At 39.6% G+C, this 18088-nt stretch overlaps 1 protein-coding gene and 1 pseudogene across 2 annotated transcripts; one reads left to right on the forward strand and one right to left on the reverse strand.

The window, feature by feature from the left end:
• Positions 1–1030: 1030 nt before the first annotated feature.
• On the forward strand, positions 1031–10903 carry LOC307258995 (signal transducer and activator of transcription 1-like). The gene is made up of 22 exons (XM_080038698.1): positions 1031–1114; positions 1560–1687; positions 2280–2424; positions 2535–2630; positions 2903–2980; positions 3110–3211; positions 3957–4108; positions 4588–4731; positions 4825–4917; positions 5363–5422; positions 5618–5647; positions 5771–5861; positions 6015–6053; positions 6709–6792; positions 6944–7045; positions 8127–8262; positions 8625–8665; positions 8960–9036; positions 9252–9391; positions 9957–10136; positions 10272–10335; positions 10588–10903. The coding sequence occupies exons 2-22, from the start codon at positions 1560–1562 to the stop codon at positions 10640–10642; spliced, it is 2037 nt and encodes a 678-aa protein (XP_079894824.1). The 5' UTR covers positions 1031–1114; the 3' UTR covers positions 10643–10903.
• A 1493-nt stretch (positions 10904–12396) lies between these two features.
• LOC307258760 (pyridoxal kinase-like) lies at positions 12397–16549 on the reverse strand (annotated as a pseudogene). Its single transcript has 10 exons — positions 16511–16549; positions 15953–16016; positions 14379–14462; positions 14164–14247; positions 13912–13946; positions 13456–13573; positions 13271–13382; positions 13021–13157; positions 12843–12909; positions 12397–12437 (listed from the first exon to the last, which is right to left on the reverse strand). The product of its transcript is annotated as a pyridoxal kinase-like (transcript).
• Positions 16550–18088: the final 1539 nt, after the last annotated feature.

Raw genomic sequence — 18088 nt, forward strand, 5'->3', positions numbered from 1 at the left:
TTCTGAAATAGGCTTGCTCATCATCCCCACCTTGTTATTTCTGTCTTTGAATTGGTAAAGCCACATAGATTTTAAGGTAAAATGAATGGCTGACTTATGCTATACTAGCAGCCTTAGTCTACCAGTATTCCTTTAGTAAATATAATTTTAAAGCTCTAGACTTTTTTTGCTCATTTACTTGCAGCGTTATAAGCAAAAAACACAACATTGTCATGTAATCACCTAATATGTTGTTATTATGGAGGTTTTAGCAAAATCAAGCAGTTATTTGATCAACATCAGAATTATTTTGGGTCAGCATACATAGGCTAATATCAAGGCCCTGAAATGACCATGTTTAATGTGTTATTAATGACATCTGCCCTTTGTGCTTTACCTGGTGTTGATGACCAACACCATTCTCTCTATTAAAGGAAGAATCAGTGATTCATGAGAATGCTATTTATCAAAATGACTTTTTGCCGAAATCAGTGATTATCGGACAGGTAGTGAATCGGGAGGATATATGGCCCAAACTGATTTTGACAACAAGCATTATCCAGAATCACTGACGCCTTTATAGCAGGACAGATAGGCCTTCATGCACACACCTACAGGTTTAAAGGGTTGTAAAGGGTTAAACTTGCAGGACAACAGTATTTCCCCTCAGTAGCCTATTGGGTCTTGGATCAAGACAGAATCAGTCCTCTCTTTAGATATTTTATAAATGTAGGCCTAGCTATAACTAGGCTATAATATCTAAACCAGTCCCAAAATAAGCCTGCTTATAGGCCTAATAGTCAATTAAAGAGGACTACCAGAACCAATTCATCAGAACTCTCCAATGTAAAAAAATTAATTAGCTTTTAGCCTAACTATTATTAGGCCTATTTTGAAGGCGGAAATGATAACTGTGTATAACGTGTGTAACCAACGGGTGGCTTGACGCCGCTCATGGGAAGCATTTCTCGAGAATCACATGGTTGGTGGCGGGGAGTGCCGGGTGAATCTAAACCCCCCTCCTTTTCACTGTCACTGTCAGAGACAATCAAAACACTCTCACTGCGCTCCTCTTCCTGCTAGGACTTATTATTCGTATCGTTAAACAACATTGGCCAACAACCTCAGTGGCAAGGTAAGTCTATGTCATGTTGTTTGAAAAAATAAAAGAAAGAAGAAAATTATGTTTTGTGAGGCTATTTTGGTTTCGTTTTGCTGGTGCGCATAGAGACCTATAACCCATTTCAAACTTCAAAGGCTATCGTCAGTAATAGGCTATTTTCAACGTTAATATTGGCCTCAAACAAATGAATGTCAGTGGAATTCATAGGCCTATTAAGCTTCTCAGTGCAAAGTCAGACGTTTGTAGACTTAAAAGGCCTAGCCAAATATCCACGGTAAATTCTAACTTTTTGCATAGCCTGTGAATGATGACAGAATTGAAGGGACACTTTAAAAAAGTATAATCTCAGTTTAAACGTGGGGGCGGCTGTATTTATCTTAATGATTGTTGACTGTATTTATATTTTATATAGGCTATATTATAGGCCTGCTACTACTATATTTTCGTCTGACTGCAGATGTCTCAGTGGCGGGAGCTGCTGAAGCTGGACTCTGCTCTGCAGGGCAGAGTGAGCCAGCTGTACGAGGGGAAATTCCCCAGAGAGATCCGCCACTACCTGTGCGTCCTGATAGAGGGACACGACTGGTAAGAGCCACAGGTTGAAACGCATGTTACACGACAAAACGACCGCTAGGGGGCCCCGAGCCTCAGGGTTCACGGTGGAGAATATAGGCCTAGCCCAGTTGGTAAATTCATTGCAGGTGTGTCTCATCATGGACGTTGCTATTATAGCCGTCTGTCGGATAGGAAATCATAGTGGTCTTAAAGTGACACACCAAATTAATTAGTAGGCCTAGAGGGGCCTTAAGAGCCCAACACTTAACAATTAACGACCCATAATGTAGGCGAATATAAAAAGAGTAGCCTAATGAAACCCAAGGTCAATGTAATAACCAGTTGATAATGTAAGCTGAGCCCCATAAATTAGGCCTATAACTATTTGCTGATAATGTAACAACTTATTACAATTTGGTTCATCATATTTTGATCCATAATGTAATAGGCTATGCGAACCAAAATGTAGTAGACTTAGTTGTTAAATTATGATCAAAAATGATATGGGCTAAGCATTTTGTTACATTATCGACAAGTCCTTACATTATGGATTTTATATTTATTCTAAAAAGAAGAAAAACTATTCGTACATGAATTTACATTTTCTGTTGCTCTGTGTCAGGGATTTGGCAGCGTCGGATGAAAATGAAGCAAGCGCTTGTTTCCTTACACTCATAGTGTTTTTGGAAGAACAGTGGAACCGTACTGTGCAGGAGAACAACATTTTACAGGGACCCGATCTTCAAGGGATGAAAGACTACTTGCTGGTAGGGCAGACATGCTGCTATTTAAACTGAGCATTGCATTAAAAATTGAACCTTTTAATTAAGATGTATCATTCACAGAGTGGAATTATTAAAACAGTTTTTTTTTTCAGAATCACTTCCAACATGAGCCACTGAACCTAGCTGAAATCCTGTCTGAGTGCCTAAAGGAGGAAAGGAATATCCTGGCTTCAGCCTCTGAAACACAGGTAAGGTTTTTGTGCTGTGTGTGTGTGTGTGTGTGTGTGTGTGTGTGTGTGTGTGTGTGTGTGTGTGTGTGTGTGTGTGTGTGTCTGTGTGTGTCTGGGTGTGTGCATATGTCATTTGAATGCCGCACTGAGTTTAGCGTTACACCCTGTAACGGAACTTGCAGTATGAGAAGCACACACTATTAGCATATTATCATTGTTAGGAATCACCACCATATACCAAATTTAGCAAAAAAAAAATTAAGTGTACACAAATATATTGTTTTTCTTAGTGCGTCGGCAGTCCAACCATGGAACAAAAAGGGAGAGAGTTGGACGTCAAAGTCAAGGAACTGAAAAGGCAGATTTTGGTAAACCCATTTGGACTGTAACGTTTTTGATTACATCTTTGCTTTCTTGTGTTTATTCCACCTGACAGCCGTCCTGTGAGCTGCATATTTTGGAATGTTAATCATCTGTTTTCTATAACTCTAATGCAGGAGTTAAAAAAGGAACTTATGTCACTGGAGGAACTGAATGAAAAGCTTGAGTGCATAACTGTTGTGGAGAGCGAATTCAACTTCAACACACAAACAGAGCAGGTACTAATACATACATGTTTGGTGAGTTGATGACACAACAGGGATAAACCTCTTTGTTAAAGCATTTTAACATTCATGATCCCAGCCAGGCTTAAACCAGGGATGTTGCAGTTCATCGTCAGTGACTTGGAGTCAGTGACTTTGGAGAAAGCTCCTTGTCAAAATCGGTGAATATCTCCTAACAATCCGCTACCTGTCTGTACAGTGTGTGCGCTGTAAGAATATGCAGTGTTAATACACAGCCTAAATGTGGCGCTCCGTGGCGTAGTAGGTAGAGTGTGCACCATATAGGCTCAGTCCTTCTCGCAGTGGTCGTGGGATCGAAATTGACATGTGGACCTTTACTGCATGTCAACCCCCTTTCTCTCTATTTCAACTCTCTACTCTCTCCTCTCATCTGTTATTTAAGGGTTAAAAATACATCAAATCAAATAATATCTTTAATACACAGCCTAGGCTCTGTAAATGGGCATGTTGCTAACTACGTTAGGACAGGGCATAGGCTGTGATAGGCTATTAACACTAGATTTTTTTCAGTGCACACACAGTACGGACAGGTTGCAGAAAGGGAATATTCCCTGATTTTGACAAAAAGTGATTTTGTTCTCCAGAATAGCTGCCTCTACCTCGAAACCAAATATGCTTGATATTACGATTCAAAGCCATAACAATCTTCAGTTATTAGTCAATTCATTGTATAAGCAGCTTAATTGGACTTCCTCTCCACATTCTATTGCTCTTGCAGATGGTGGTGCAGCAGATATGGAACATTTTAAAAATGGCGGAGCAGATTGTGGCGACTCTCACAGACGTGGAGCTTCCTGAGTGGAAGCTCAGGCAGCAGATGGCGTGCATTGGAAGTCCTGTTGACACCTGTCTGGAACACCTGCAGGAGTGGTAAGAACTTAGTAGTACTACATTGGCTTTTCGCTTTTCTTTTCTTTAAAGGCCCTGTAAACCAAAATCAGCAAAATTATTTTTGGTCATGAGAGCGAGCTTTCCAAAAAGAGTTAGACATATTTATCTGTCCAAATTAAAGATATTGTAATTTAAATTTGATAAACTTTACTGAAATTCAAGTCTTATTACACAAAAAGTATTTTTAACCAATCGGATACGGCCACGCCCACACAGTCCTGTCACACGGTCTAGTCTAGACTCTAGACTGTAAAAAAGATTTTATTAAAAAAAATGGTTTATGAAACACATAGCTACATATTTACATATTTATGAACCAAAAAAATTCAATCTGATTTTTATAAAAGCTTATTGAGACGCCCGACCTTGATATCGTATATTGATTTATATTATTTAAGACCGGGTTTCCAGAGGCTTTAATATAGAACATGCACTAATGGGTTATGTTGTACGTGCAGGTTCACGACTGTGGCAGGAGTGCTGCTACAAGTAAACAACGAGCTGCAGAAACTGCAAGACCAGAACAAGAAGTCCAACCTCACTGGTCCTATGGCTGAGATAGAGAAATTCTCATGGTCCCTGCTCACAAAACTTCTTGCTAAGTGAGACATGGCATCAGGATCCCTATGTGTTCTATACAGTGTCTCATACAAACACATATTGTTGACATGTTGTGTTACGCTCTGTCTTTGCAGTGCTCTAGTGATTGAGAAACAACCTGTCATGACAAGTTTACCACAACGACCTTTGATACTTAAAACCGGGGTGCGCTTCACAGTGACAGTGAGGTAAGGTGCACGGATTCACAGCAAACCAAATAATATATCTAAATGCCTATAGAAAGCTCTCAAACCACTCCTGTTAGCATTTTACATGTGTGCTAGTGCTTATTATGTTTTAGTCAATCGTTCCTTCAACAAAGAATGGCTAAATATGAGCCCACAAGCTAGTAAGAGACAAATAGCTAATCTTAAAGGTATAAGGAAGCCAAGAACAAGTGATTATCTATGATATCGAAAAAGCTCGTCATAACTCAATAATCAAACCTTTAGCTCAAAAGTATGGTCATTCATTATGGGGAGAAAACAGCCTTTTCGTTTTCACAAGATAACACCATAATAAAATGTGCCCTAGCCTAACAGAACACACCCGAATTAGTGTGTTTTAATTAATTAGTTTTTTATTACATTTTTTATGATAATTATCATTGTATCTGTTTTATTCTCTACTCAGGTTCTTAGCGAATCTCCCAGCATTCCAGGGCCGGATCAAAGTCAAACCTGTATTTGACAAGTAAGTCAAAGAAAACTCATAAACTACTGATCAAGTAGGCTACATTATCATTTTACAAAAAGAAAAATATTCCTTTCTACATTTTTGAAAACTTTTTACTGTTTTGTTTGTTATGAAAAACACTTATAACCCTACTTTTTAACAGCCTTGGTTTTCATTTCAATCTTTCGGTGTCCTTTTTTCTCTAAAAATAAGGGATGTGGAAGAAGCCAATACAGTTACAGGGTAGGTAAAAGTTACTGAACAATTTCAATATCTGAAATGTAAACTGATGAATTGCTCATATCAACATAAACTCTCATAGACTACTGATCCATTTATGATGATGGAACCCCGCTATTGTTTTAGGTTCCGTCAGTTTAACTTGGACAAGACTGACTCTAAGGTACTGGACGTGAACACACCCGACGAAGGCTTGGTGGCAGAATTTGATCAAATGGTATTAAAAATATAAAATACATTTTTTAAATAATTTAACCAACATACTGTAGTATTTTATGAAAGGTAAATGTAATATACATACTACATCACTTGGTCCATACAAATAGCAAAGAGCATGTAATGACTGCATTCCCCCCCCCCCCCCCCCTAGTCACCCAAGGTAAAGAAAGGAAGACCCAAAGGATATGAGGTAAGAGGGACACTCAAACTAAATTAGCTACCAGTTGTATGTGTAAACAAATTGACCGCTCTATATTTCTGATTTTCATGATAATGCAGGCTTAAGGCAAACACAAAAGAGCATTTATGTGAGACAACATCCTATGTTTATAAACAGGTTGATGGAAATTCAATGTGTCAGACCCAAACAAGGCGAGGACCACAAAAGCGTCACGTTCAACAGTTTATTAAAGGATTGGGGGAAAGGGAGTGTATGAGCATGTTCAGAGAACGAGTAGAGCAGGTCCGGTATTGCAGATAGGAATAGGATAGGAATCAGAAGCGTAGGGAAACAGGCAGAGTAACTGGTGCTGGTTAGCAGGCGATCCGACAAGGAGTGACTGAAAGCCAGGGTTTATATACAGAGGGTAATGAGCAGGGAATGCAGTGCAGCTGGCAGGTTAATTAGGGCAGGAGTGGATACAGGTGTGGCTGAGCAGAGTGGAGCGGCAGCAATTAGTGCTGTTAACAGGGCAGAGGGAGAAGCTCCTGACACAATGAATGGAATTATTGCAACCCAGTTGTTAAAGAGAGTGACGCAGGAGTTGCACACTACTTCTGCTCGCTTGCAAATAATCATTATGCAAGTACGGTTCCCTCGTAAAACAAGCTGTCTTTTTGTCTAGTATAATCTGAGAGTCACTGAAGAACTCCACATCATTAAGTTTGTGACAGAGTTTCAATACGCTGGACTGGAGTGTAACATCGAGGTGAGCAAACAAATATTACAGTCACAGCTCTTTGTTACTTCAAAAATCATTGGTTGAATAGAAAGTATTATTAGAGTGTTAATGATTCACTTATACAAGAATGATAGCCAGGCAGTTTATTCAATGGTCACCCCCTCCTTTGTTGGTCCAGGCCAGCTCCCTGCCTTTGGTCGTCATCTGCAGTACCAATCAGGTCCCCAGTGCCTGGGCCTCTGTCATGTGGTCCAACCTACTGTCTACCTGCAAACCCAGGGTAAAGCCTTCACACCCATGGATAGTATAATAAAAGTTCACACCTCAAAACAACAAATACACTATATCAGGATCGGTTTAGTTTTATTTTGAAAAATGCTTTCTATGTAAAGCACCAACCCGATCTCACGCCGAGGCGTCACTTCCAGACGCATGGACCGGCGGCTCTATTTCACGCCTTGCCTGACCAGGGCGTCCGCCCGTAGTCAAAATGGCGGCCGCGGTTGTTTTTGTCTATATTATAACCTCTCCCTGTCCCCTTGCCCTAACCCTAACCACCGAGGGGGCTGCAGCTAGATAGTATTGAAATGCTGGGGGAACATGTCGTGCTATTCCTGGGACAACATGTCGGCCCCTGTTGGTGCTATTCCTCCGTTAATTTAGACTATTCCTCCGTTCATTTGGACGGCGGGAGGTGCGCGTGTAATAGAGACGCCCTGGTCAGGCAAGGCGTGAAATAGAGCCGCCAGTCCATGCGTCTGGAAGTGACGCCTCGGCGCGATACCAGGTTGCAAGCACTTGCAATTGCCTTAGTGTACGAAATGTGCTATATAAATACATTTGCTCGCTACAAGAGAACATACATCTTAAAGGTGGAGTCCGCGTTTCTTGAGAATGCTCAAAATCACTTTTTCTCAAAATCGGTGAATATCTCCTCATTATCCGATACCTGTCGTACTGTGTGTGCACTGGAAAGCAAATCCAGTGTTATTACACGGCCTAGGCTCTGTAAACGGTCATGTTGCTAGCTACGGTGGGCTCCCTTTGTTTACATCCCGGCCGTTTACATACCAGTTTACAGAGCCTATAGGCTGTGTATTAACACTGGATTTTTTTTATGTACAGGTAGCGGATTGTGAGGAGATATTCACTGATTTTGACAATAATAATTCTCCAGAATCACTGACTCGTAGTACCATTTTCTTGCTTCTTGTTGTGTTGCATCAGTTCATATTTGCAAATTCAATCGTCTTAAATCACATTTTAACTACGATGGTCACATCCCTGTGAAAGTCAGTGGTATAGACTTGAATGTCCCTTCTGAACAAACTGTACTAAAAGTCTGTGACTCTATTCTGCAGAAGCTGTTGTTTTTTGTCGACCCTCCTCCGCTCACCTGGCAGCAGCTGTCACAGGTTCTGAGCTGGCAGTTTTTGTCCGTCGGCCAACGGGGGCTCGACGAAAACCAGCTCTCCATGCTAAGAGACAAATTTGTGGGTGAGTATTTGACCCCTTCTACGATAGAAAAATAAATCATGTCATTTCCTCGTTGGAGCTTTATAAATATAGTTCTCCTCTTGTTAGGGTTGAACTAATTCATACGTTCTACAACAGACTCTTCTTCAGTATATAATTGGGTTTGAAGACAGTGCCAGGTTTACAATTTACTTTACTATTTGTAGTGTTGATCCTCAGCCAGCATGTGACAGCACTTTTAAAGTACTAAATATGGTTCTCCAATTAACCCTTGTACTCAGTCCTTTGAAAGACCGAAAATATAAAGGAAGATATGTTTATTTCTTTTCTAAAGGGTCTGTAATTGTCTGGGCAATTTTATGTAACTGTTGTTATCCTCACAGATGATCCTGATGGTCTCATTCACTGGAGCAATTTTTCTAAGGTAAGCTTTTTGTTATTATGTAGTTAACAACATTGGTACAAGGTGTGTGTGTGTGTGTGTGTGTGTGTGTGTGTGTGTGTGTGTGTGTGTGTGTGTGTGTGTGTGTGTGTGTGTGTGTGTGTGTGTGTGTGTGTGTGTGTGTGTGTGTGTGTGTGTGTGTGTGTGTGTGTGTGTGTGTGTGTGTGTGTGTGTGTGTGTGTGTGTGTGTGTGTGTGTGTGTGTGTGTGTGTGTGTGGTCTCGCAATAACTAAACCCCCTGTGAACACCTTGACTTTTGCTTTCCTGTGTGGACAGAATGAAAGTGCCTGGATTTGGATTGATGGAATCCTGGATTTGATCAAAAGACACTTGGTGGATCTTTGGCGAGATGGGTAAGACGCATCCGGAGTCTTGTCAGCAATGTGTTACTGTTTGGTTACCTGTGTCATTAACATTAACAATGTGACAGTGGGGCACATACCAGCTACAAATGAGACCACTCAAATAAACAGAACTTTCCTCTGTATTATTATCTGGGAATGTGAAAGGGGGGGATCAAGTCAACATGCTTCCTATTTAACTAAACTGGTCTGTATGTGGGTTGCAGGTCCATCATGGGCTTTGTGAGCAGGGAGAGAACATGGGCCCTCTTGCAGGAAAAAGAGACAGGGACCTTTTTGCTCCGCTTTAGCGAGAGCAACAAAGACGGAGCCATCACCATTAGCTGGGTTGAAAACTCCAATGGTGGTATGTTTCTTTACATACTGTATGTGTGTTTGGAGCAAAAAAAGAGAGAAAGAAACTTGTTCAAAATATGGTTTGGGACAATAGCGATTTTCTTTTCAGACTGACAACCTCTATCTTGCGCTTATAATGACTTATGAATAATAATGTATATGAATTATATTATTGCTAAGGTTGCAAAGCCTTTTAGATAGCAGCTGGGCCAGGCAACATTTACCACAGTTATAACTGTCATGTCACAGCCAGAGTTTAATTGATTATTACTGGCACAGTTTGTGACATGCCTAATAACACACACACCTTGTACAGCATATGGACAAAAACAAGTATCGTTTGAACATTCCTGTTTTATTGTCACTATAAAAGCTCCCTTTTCATTCATAGTTGGACATTTTGAGATAAAATTAACTATTTACTGAGAATGCACAACATACAAATTATTTATTTTCTCTTGTTATGGCAGAATGATGCTTAGCTCCTGTCTGTCCGGTCATGAATGGAATTATTCCCGACATGTGTCTATATCAGTGTTTGCTAACCTTACTCTCTGTATGTGGTTCCCCTGTAGAGACCCATGTGCATGCGGTAGAGCCCTACACCAAACAGAACCTGTCGGCCATTTCTCTGCCAGACAGTATTACCTACTACAGAATCGGAACCCAGGGAAACACAACCTGGAATCCCCTGCTCTATCTTTACCCAGACATCCCAAAAGACACTGCCTTTGGACGCTACTACAACACCTCTGGTACAGTCTTTTGCTTCACTGTCCCTCCTGAGAGCAACATTGCTTTATTGTCTAATGGCACTGACCTATTTAACAGTTTACTTCAGTCAAGATTATTGGCTTCATAATGATTTCTAATTATCTCTGTTCCTGTAGAAACGTTGTCATCTAAAAAGCCTACAAATGGATACGTACGCTTAACACTCATTCCTTTTTCAGAGTAAGTATGACAATGGTAGTTGAACAATAAATGCATCATGAATAAATGCTTTGTATCACATCTTCTTAACCACCAACAGCTGTTCCTATCATGGAGAGAATGGGGATGCCTTTAAATGCCCAAACACTTATATATATATAGTTTAGTCCGGCAATGTTTGTATCAGTCTTCTCTGAGAATGGTTATCCTTAAGTTTTCTGTATTATTCAGCAAAGCTGTACAAAAGCTTTAATTCTTTCATTTTTTTTACAGCGCTCCTACACTACCTCCATCACCACCTGGGGAGATGGAAATGATGGAGATCTAACTATAAAGAAGACCTCTTTGTGTGTGTCTTTTTATCCATGTTGAGTATGTGCATCTGTCTGTCTGAAAAGGTGCAGCTTTAACAATCTTCACAGTTTCAAAGGAAAAACTATTTTAATCCTGTTTATTTGGTTCTCCTGTAAATATGCTGTGTCAATGTGTCAGAATTAGACAGTTATCATGATGGGAAATGTTGTTAATTATGTACCAGGGAAGGCAATTTTTTGGTGTAAATGTTATCGATGCCACATGTATTATAAAATAAAACCAAACAAAGTTACTTAAAAACTATGACAAATATGTGTGTAAATGCATCATTTGCTCATATGGTCTCTGGATTATGGAAAATATCATGGTTTTACAATAAGAAGTACAGATAATTTCCCTCACTAGTTCCAAACACTTTTGAGTTCACCAGCGAAGATCACCCTCTGCTGGTGTTGTTGCATAGCTGCAGCATTGTGAAAGGAGACAAGCGGAGGGATCAGAAACTTGTAGGCATAAGCCCCAAAGGCCTCTCTGTGTTACAAATCCAGCATGTCTGATCATAACATATGGCATTTTATCTTGCTGGACTATAAGGATTACACACAAACCAGTCACTAGAAACAAATTCATCCCATCTCGTTCTCAGCAAAACCTGGAATTTCTCATTCAGGATATCACCCACAGATATAAGATGTGTTCCAAACTTTGTCTTTTGTGCTCAAGTTGCAACATACACTGTAGTCTATATAAAAGAGGGTTGCAGTAAGGCAGACATATTGGCCTGTCTGGTGATTTGGGTTAATGCTGGCTATTCATACTGTGACTGGATTAGTGTCTGCAAAGCAGAGCCGTCACCTGGCCTTAATCACACAATATAGTAAGCATTCGGCAACAGACTTGCTTGCCGCCCTTCTTTATTTTTCTTGCTTTTATTTGTGTACCCATCTGTTTTCTACTTCAGTCCTTTTCACAATACATAAATAAGATCATTCATGTATTTTTAATACCTTTTTAAATTAGCCTTATTTGAAGTAGCCTATACTTTTGTGGTAGTTTAAGTTCATTAAAGTATTAAAGTATTCACTTTACATCTGTATTTATTTATAGCATTATCCTTATTCAACCAGAAATGTAATTGGGTGGGAAGGATTATAAGCGTGTATCATTCACATCTACTAAAGAAATGTGTATGCAGACATAGTAAATTGACCAAAGAGAACAATTAGCTCCCTTATGTGAACACTTTGTAGAACAGTGGATCTAGGGTTCTCCTATACCCAGACTTAGTAGACCATGAGGGGAAAAAAGATGTCACTAAGAACAGCTCAGGAAACTCTTATTGATACCCATCAATACATTGATTAATAAAAAATAAAATCAAAACACAGTTTCAGTAAAATATTAATAATTTATTATTTCCATCCTTAAATTGCTGTATTCTAGAGCAGCAGCTTAAGGTTTGGCACTTGTCTTTTCTAACATTATGTGTGAGGATCAAATATTACATGTGTACATAGAAACATTCACTACCAATGTTTTTCTTCCTAACCCTGTTAATAGTGAGGGCATATAATGAAAATCTGGGAATTAATTCCTTACCACTAACTATCTGGTCTGACCCATGGACTATATAAAGGACCATAACATTCAGCAGCTCTCACGGATTTTCCTAGGGGAGTTGAATTTAAACTTTTAAAGATGTTTTATTAGACACCTTTACAAACACATTGGTGAAGAAAGCTAGGGTAAGGCATATTTCCCTGTCTATTAGCTTCCAGTACTGGGCCTTTTCCCAGGGCCAGCCATCTCTGAAAGAGAGGAGAAGGGTCAAATTATTATAATTGTTTTAAATTTGCTGACTGTTCAGCAGTCAAAATTCTTGTTTGAGTGAATGCTAAGGCTGTGTATCTTTTTGTGTCTTTTGACATGCAGTTGCAAGAGACTTATTTATGATATAACTTAACTGCATCCTTCATCATGTACTGAACAATAGCAAAACCAAATCTGTGAGAAGGCAACTATGTAGAGTAATGTAATCAACTAAGATGTGTCTCGACAGTACTTTTAAGCCAAATGGCCTCCAGATTACTGGTTAACATATTGCTAGCGCATGTGTGCAAATATAATTAAGAGCAAACAGTGTTTCTTTATGTCCAGCAAACAACTCAAAGATAAAGTATAGAGACCACATGGTAAACACACACAAACCCTACCATTGGCATAAGTAATGGTCCTCTTAATGACATGGTGCATGACAGAAACAGTCTTTTCACAGGCAGCCTGTTGGACAACAGAGACATTACAAAAGGCTTAATTTATTAGGCACTATAGCAACATTATAGGACCTGACTCCATCAGCTTTTATATTTCAAAGTCATGTGTGTTACTGACCTTCAGGTCTTTGGGGTGATGGTGAGTCCAGGCTAGCAACAGGGCAGCAAACAGGTCTCCTGTCCCCACAAATACAGCATCCACTTTTGGGATGTCAATGCAGATTTTCTGACTGGTGTTGGTCCCATCTGGTTTTACTACAGCAAGGACACACAGAGTATTGATACTTACTACCAGGGACAACAGGTAAAACTGTAGACCTAAATGAGACACAAGTATACTTCTGGAGTAAGCTGGTCTGGTACTTTACCTATTTTTTGGCTCCGAAGAGCCACAAGGAACTGGTCCCCACGTTTGGAGGGCAGGTCTGTACTGGTGAGGACTACAGTCTCTGGACCCATTTTATGAAGCAAGTCCATCACCTGGAGAGTAGGAAAGGTACCCGCATAAGATAATGATGGGTGACCTTTGTAATATTTCTCCACTGTGCATTACATTTTGTTTATGATGAGTGGAAGTGCACTCACTCTGCTTCAAACTGGTTTGGGGTGAGGATGTCAGCCAAAGGCACTACTTTGTCCCTGTAGAATGGCACTAGGTACTCTGGCACGTACTGAAACAGACAAAGAAAAAACAAACACTTTTTAACACGTTATAACTTAGCATTCAGCCTTCAACCTCTTAAAGTAACACCTACTTTTTAACAAGTTATTGATTTCCCAAAGTGAAAACAAATTATTACAACATGAATAAAATATAGAAAAATAATCTCCTGCTACAACTTGCATATATATTGGATACATTAAATAGCATATCGCTTTTTGTTTTGTAGTTAACTTTTTGAGTGGCGTTCAGGAAACGTATAAAAAGATTGTGATGTTAACTTAGTAAAACCTCATCAGCTGTTTGCCGTGGAAGAAGAACAAGCAGACAACAATGTGAGATGCTTACCATAGCACCATGGTCTCCCATAACTGGGTCACAAACTGAAAGAAAGAAAGAAAGAAAGACTCAAAATTATGCTTTGGAATTTCAATAAGGAATAGACAACACTCAGTTAGGGCCAGCCCAGAACTAACGATCATTGTCATTATTGATTCATCTGCTGAATATTTAATTGTTTAACCAATCAATTGTTTGTGGTCTGTGAGATGTCAGAGGTGAGTAAACAAGATCCCATCACTGCAACACATGTACACTCACCATACACCAGGCTGGGATTGGCTTTCTTCAGCTCCTGTATAATGTCAACCACCGTCTCCAGGAAGGACGTGTCCCTGCTGTACCCTTGAGAATGAAAGTACAAGAACTCCAATTACTTATCAAGGTGTATCCACCCATCTGTGGCAGCCCATACAAACATGATGGTCAAACTTAAATCATCACTGCTGTTGAGAGTATACACTGCTTGGACTCACCTGTGAGGATGTAGTCATAGCGGTTCACCTCATTGAGCTTAATGCCCTCATATAGCACATTTAGCTCCTCCGCACTTGCCCTTTCTAATGGTCGTAGCCTAGGACACAAGAAGGATAAAAGACATTTTAAAAGACTTGGCGTTGAACTACAAAAGCAAAAATCAAGTTTCCTGGGGAATTGTGATACAAATTGTGTGGTGTCCAGGGCCGAACCAGGCTTCCACACTGATTGAATGTGATGTCTGTATCCTGGCTGCCAGCTTCCCACTTGCTTTGTCCCCCTTTCACCATCAACCTAGAATAAACCCCTCAATGACTCTTCTGGCTGCAAATGATTTGACACAAATGCCAACACACTACAAAATATTCTTCACACCGAAGCACTGAGGACGCGCGTGTGTGCACGCACGCACACACGCACGCACACATGCACACACACACACACACACACACACACACACACACCCACATCTGACCCAAAGCCAGCATGAGCACCTCCTGCCGCAAGGATTTAACAGAAAGCTCGAGGCAAATTTGAGTAAGACGAGAAAGTATGTACCAATAATGAATTATTTACACGTACTAGGATAGATAAACTAGCACTAGGATTACAGTATACACAGTAGATTAACTTGCAGTTGAGAGCAGACGTGTATGTTGATTGAAGTGCTTTCTGTGTGAATGTGTCCTGTCCCTGTGGTGAAACCACATTCTTCACATGCTTTGGTACATGAACCCCGGGTTATAATCCTATCCTCTCTGCAGGTGTTTGAGCCAACAAGTTACAACTGAAGAAATTAAAAAATAGTTGCTGATTCTTACATTGAAAAAAGACAATTACAAAGCCAGACATGGAGACATTTATGTGATAACACTATATGGGATAAGATAAATAATTTCCTCCTATCCATATAAAATGTCTGCATTGTATAGATTTTAATCTAATTTATATGGCATCTGTGTTCATTGTTGAGTTCAGATATGTAAAGGCAATACTTTAAAGCAAGACCATGTTACAGTTAAGGTAAAAAATATATATTTTATGTTTATTATATATTTTTTAACTCATGTAGGAAATAAGTTGTCTATTTTATCTCTCTCCATGCATGCATTATGTTTTACCTCTTAATCCTAGACATGGTTTAAAAGATAATAATAGACTAAACAGGAGGAGTTAACATGATAAAATATATATTGCACAGTGCAGTCAAAGAGTCTTTCCCACTAAAACTTGTGTATCTTATCTAATTAATCATGTCAAATCCATTTTTGAATGTTCTGAAACCTGCATTCTCTTTATGGACTGGAGGTTGATTCAAGTGTGTGCTTTAGATCACAAGATGCAAACAACATGACCAAAGTCTACACAGAGACAATGTAGATGTTGGATGACGTCATAATATGGATCCCCAGTTACATAGTTTATCATTATGACTATGGACTTTACGTACTCACAATCCATGTAACAAAAACGCATAGTTCCATATTTGAATGAAAAGATTAAAGGGTCGGGTTGTTAAGAGAGCGGAAAAAGACACAAAGCTATTTCCTCACACAGGGCAATTTCAAAGCACTCGGCCAACCTGTGTGATTGGAGAACTGCACGGAGTTGATGGAGTCCACTTCAAAGCCCAGCACCTGAGAAGAGAGCAATGAAGCAGCTGTTATAACAGAGAACAATCAAGTCTTTTTAAGGACTGGTATAAATGACACTCTGGATTCCACTGTACTGTGGGAGCGGTGTTATGGTGAATTACTGTGAAAGCAGCTCATAGAAAATGCGAACCTTTTCATTTATACTGTATGTTCCACTGTATTTTTTGACGTCACTGAAAAGGACCATACCTCAGCTTTGGCATTTTATGCACAGCTAATATGAATCACATTACATTTTAATACTTTCATATGATGCTTTAGTTTCTGAAGGCTTTTCTCCAGCACTTAAAAGTCCATCTCTCTGACACTTTGAAAATGAACCGGGAAGAGCTCTTGCTGGAGACATAGGACCATTAAATAAATCATTGCTATGATTTTTAAACTGTCTCTGGATAGTCATACAACTAAAATATTTCAGATTAATTAAATGTAAAATACTGCAAATCAGTTTATTCTGTACGTCCTGTACCACTGACCTTTGATCCTTCATTTGAACAACCCCATAGGATACACATTCAGAAGAATTAGGATAGGTTATCTGGCAACCACTAGAAGGCACAAGAGGTCAGAAATGTCATATTGTGCCTGACTTCACAACACAGACACAACACAGATGTTGGAAAGCATAATAGAGGAAGTAAAGTACTTTTAATATTTTTATTTTAGATTATGCTACAAATAACAGAGAGGGACATACACTTAGACATGAACAAGAGAAAGCTTAAATATAAAGGGTGATAAGCCTCAATCCCTGTCAAGGGGATATGTGTATGTTTGGAATTATCAATGTACAATCATATACAAGAAATATGTGCATAGCTGTGATTACATGAGAATAGTGGTATTAAAGGAACGAACAACACCAGCCTGAAGCAACCTGCATTATCTCCCCAGCACAGGAACCACGTTGAATCATTTCAGCCTCCTAATCTTGTTTAAACTGACAATCACAAACTCTCAATTCATTCATCAAGTTGTGGGAACACTATATAAAAACACTGTTGAAGCAATGTGAAGTCCTGTAACTGGACAATGGGGAGTTTTCTTATTCTGCTGCTGCAGCTGCAGAGCACAAAGCACAGTGTCCCCGCCATCAGGTCAGGTGAGGAGCACAGACACTAGATAGAGAGCAGCCAGGTAATCATCACTAAAACACACATGAACAGCTGCACAGAAGGCTTTCTGGTGCAGGCTGATTACTTTTTCTTGTGGATTGTACGGAAAGATGTTCTTGAGAAATTTGAGCACATTGGGTCGGTGGGGTATTCCAAGCTCTGGATAGAAGTATTTAAAAAGTAATGTTGTATGGATAGGTTCATGTAAAGTAAATATGAACTGAAAATAAAGCTGTTCTACATGCACATCTCAAATCAAATCATATCCATTTGATCTATATAGCTTTATATCATAAATAGTGATCACAAATCTGTACAGCATACGACACCCTCTTTCCTTAGACCCTCAATTAATGTTTTTAATCTTTTCAAAGAAATCCACATTCTTCTCCTTTCCAGCCCAGGGCACATCATTGATATCTCTGGAAGCTAGACGTGACTTCCAGCAAGAGCAGAACAAGCGACATGAAGGAGCAAAATAAACTTGCATATCTTACCTTTTACATCTGATATCATAACAAATGACACAAAATGTGTTTTGCACATAGTCAGACTGGATGAGTGGCTTATGAGCACAACAAAATATAATATGATGTAAAGGATGTATAACTAGTTTCTAATGTAAACAACATTGCTTTCTTTAAAATGAGATAAGATATCACTTTATTAATCACAAGAGAAGCACAAACATGACCTATTGAAATCCAGAAGGCTAAATATGACACATTTATAAATAGAGGCCATCGCCTGTTATAAACAGAGGGACTGTGGTTTGTTCCAGTTCTCATTTCCCTGTCTCTAGCCGGTGGGTCTTGTTGAATATATCCCTCCGCCCTGCGCGGCCTGCATACATCCGCCCATTCTGGAGCTAGGCCCAGCTCTGCTGGTAGAAGTCTGGCCGGGGAGGAGCCAGGTAGCCGCTATACTGACACGTACGAA

This window comes from Ammodytes marinus (genome assembly GCF_949987685.1).
Source record: "Ammodytes marinus genome assembly, chromosome: 12".
NCBI classification, from domain to species: domain Eukaryota; kingdom Metazoa; phylum Chordata; class Actinopteri; order Uranoscopiformes; family Ammodytidae; genus Ammodytes; species Ammodytes marinus.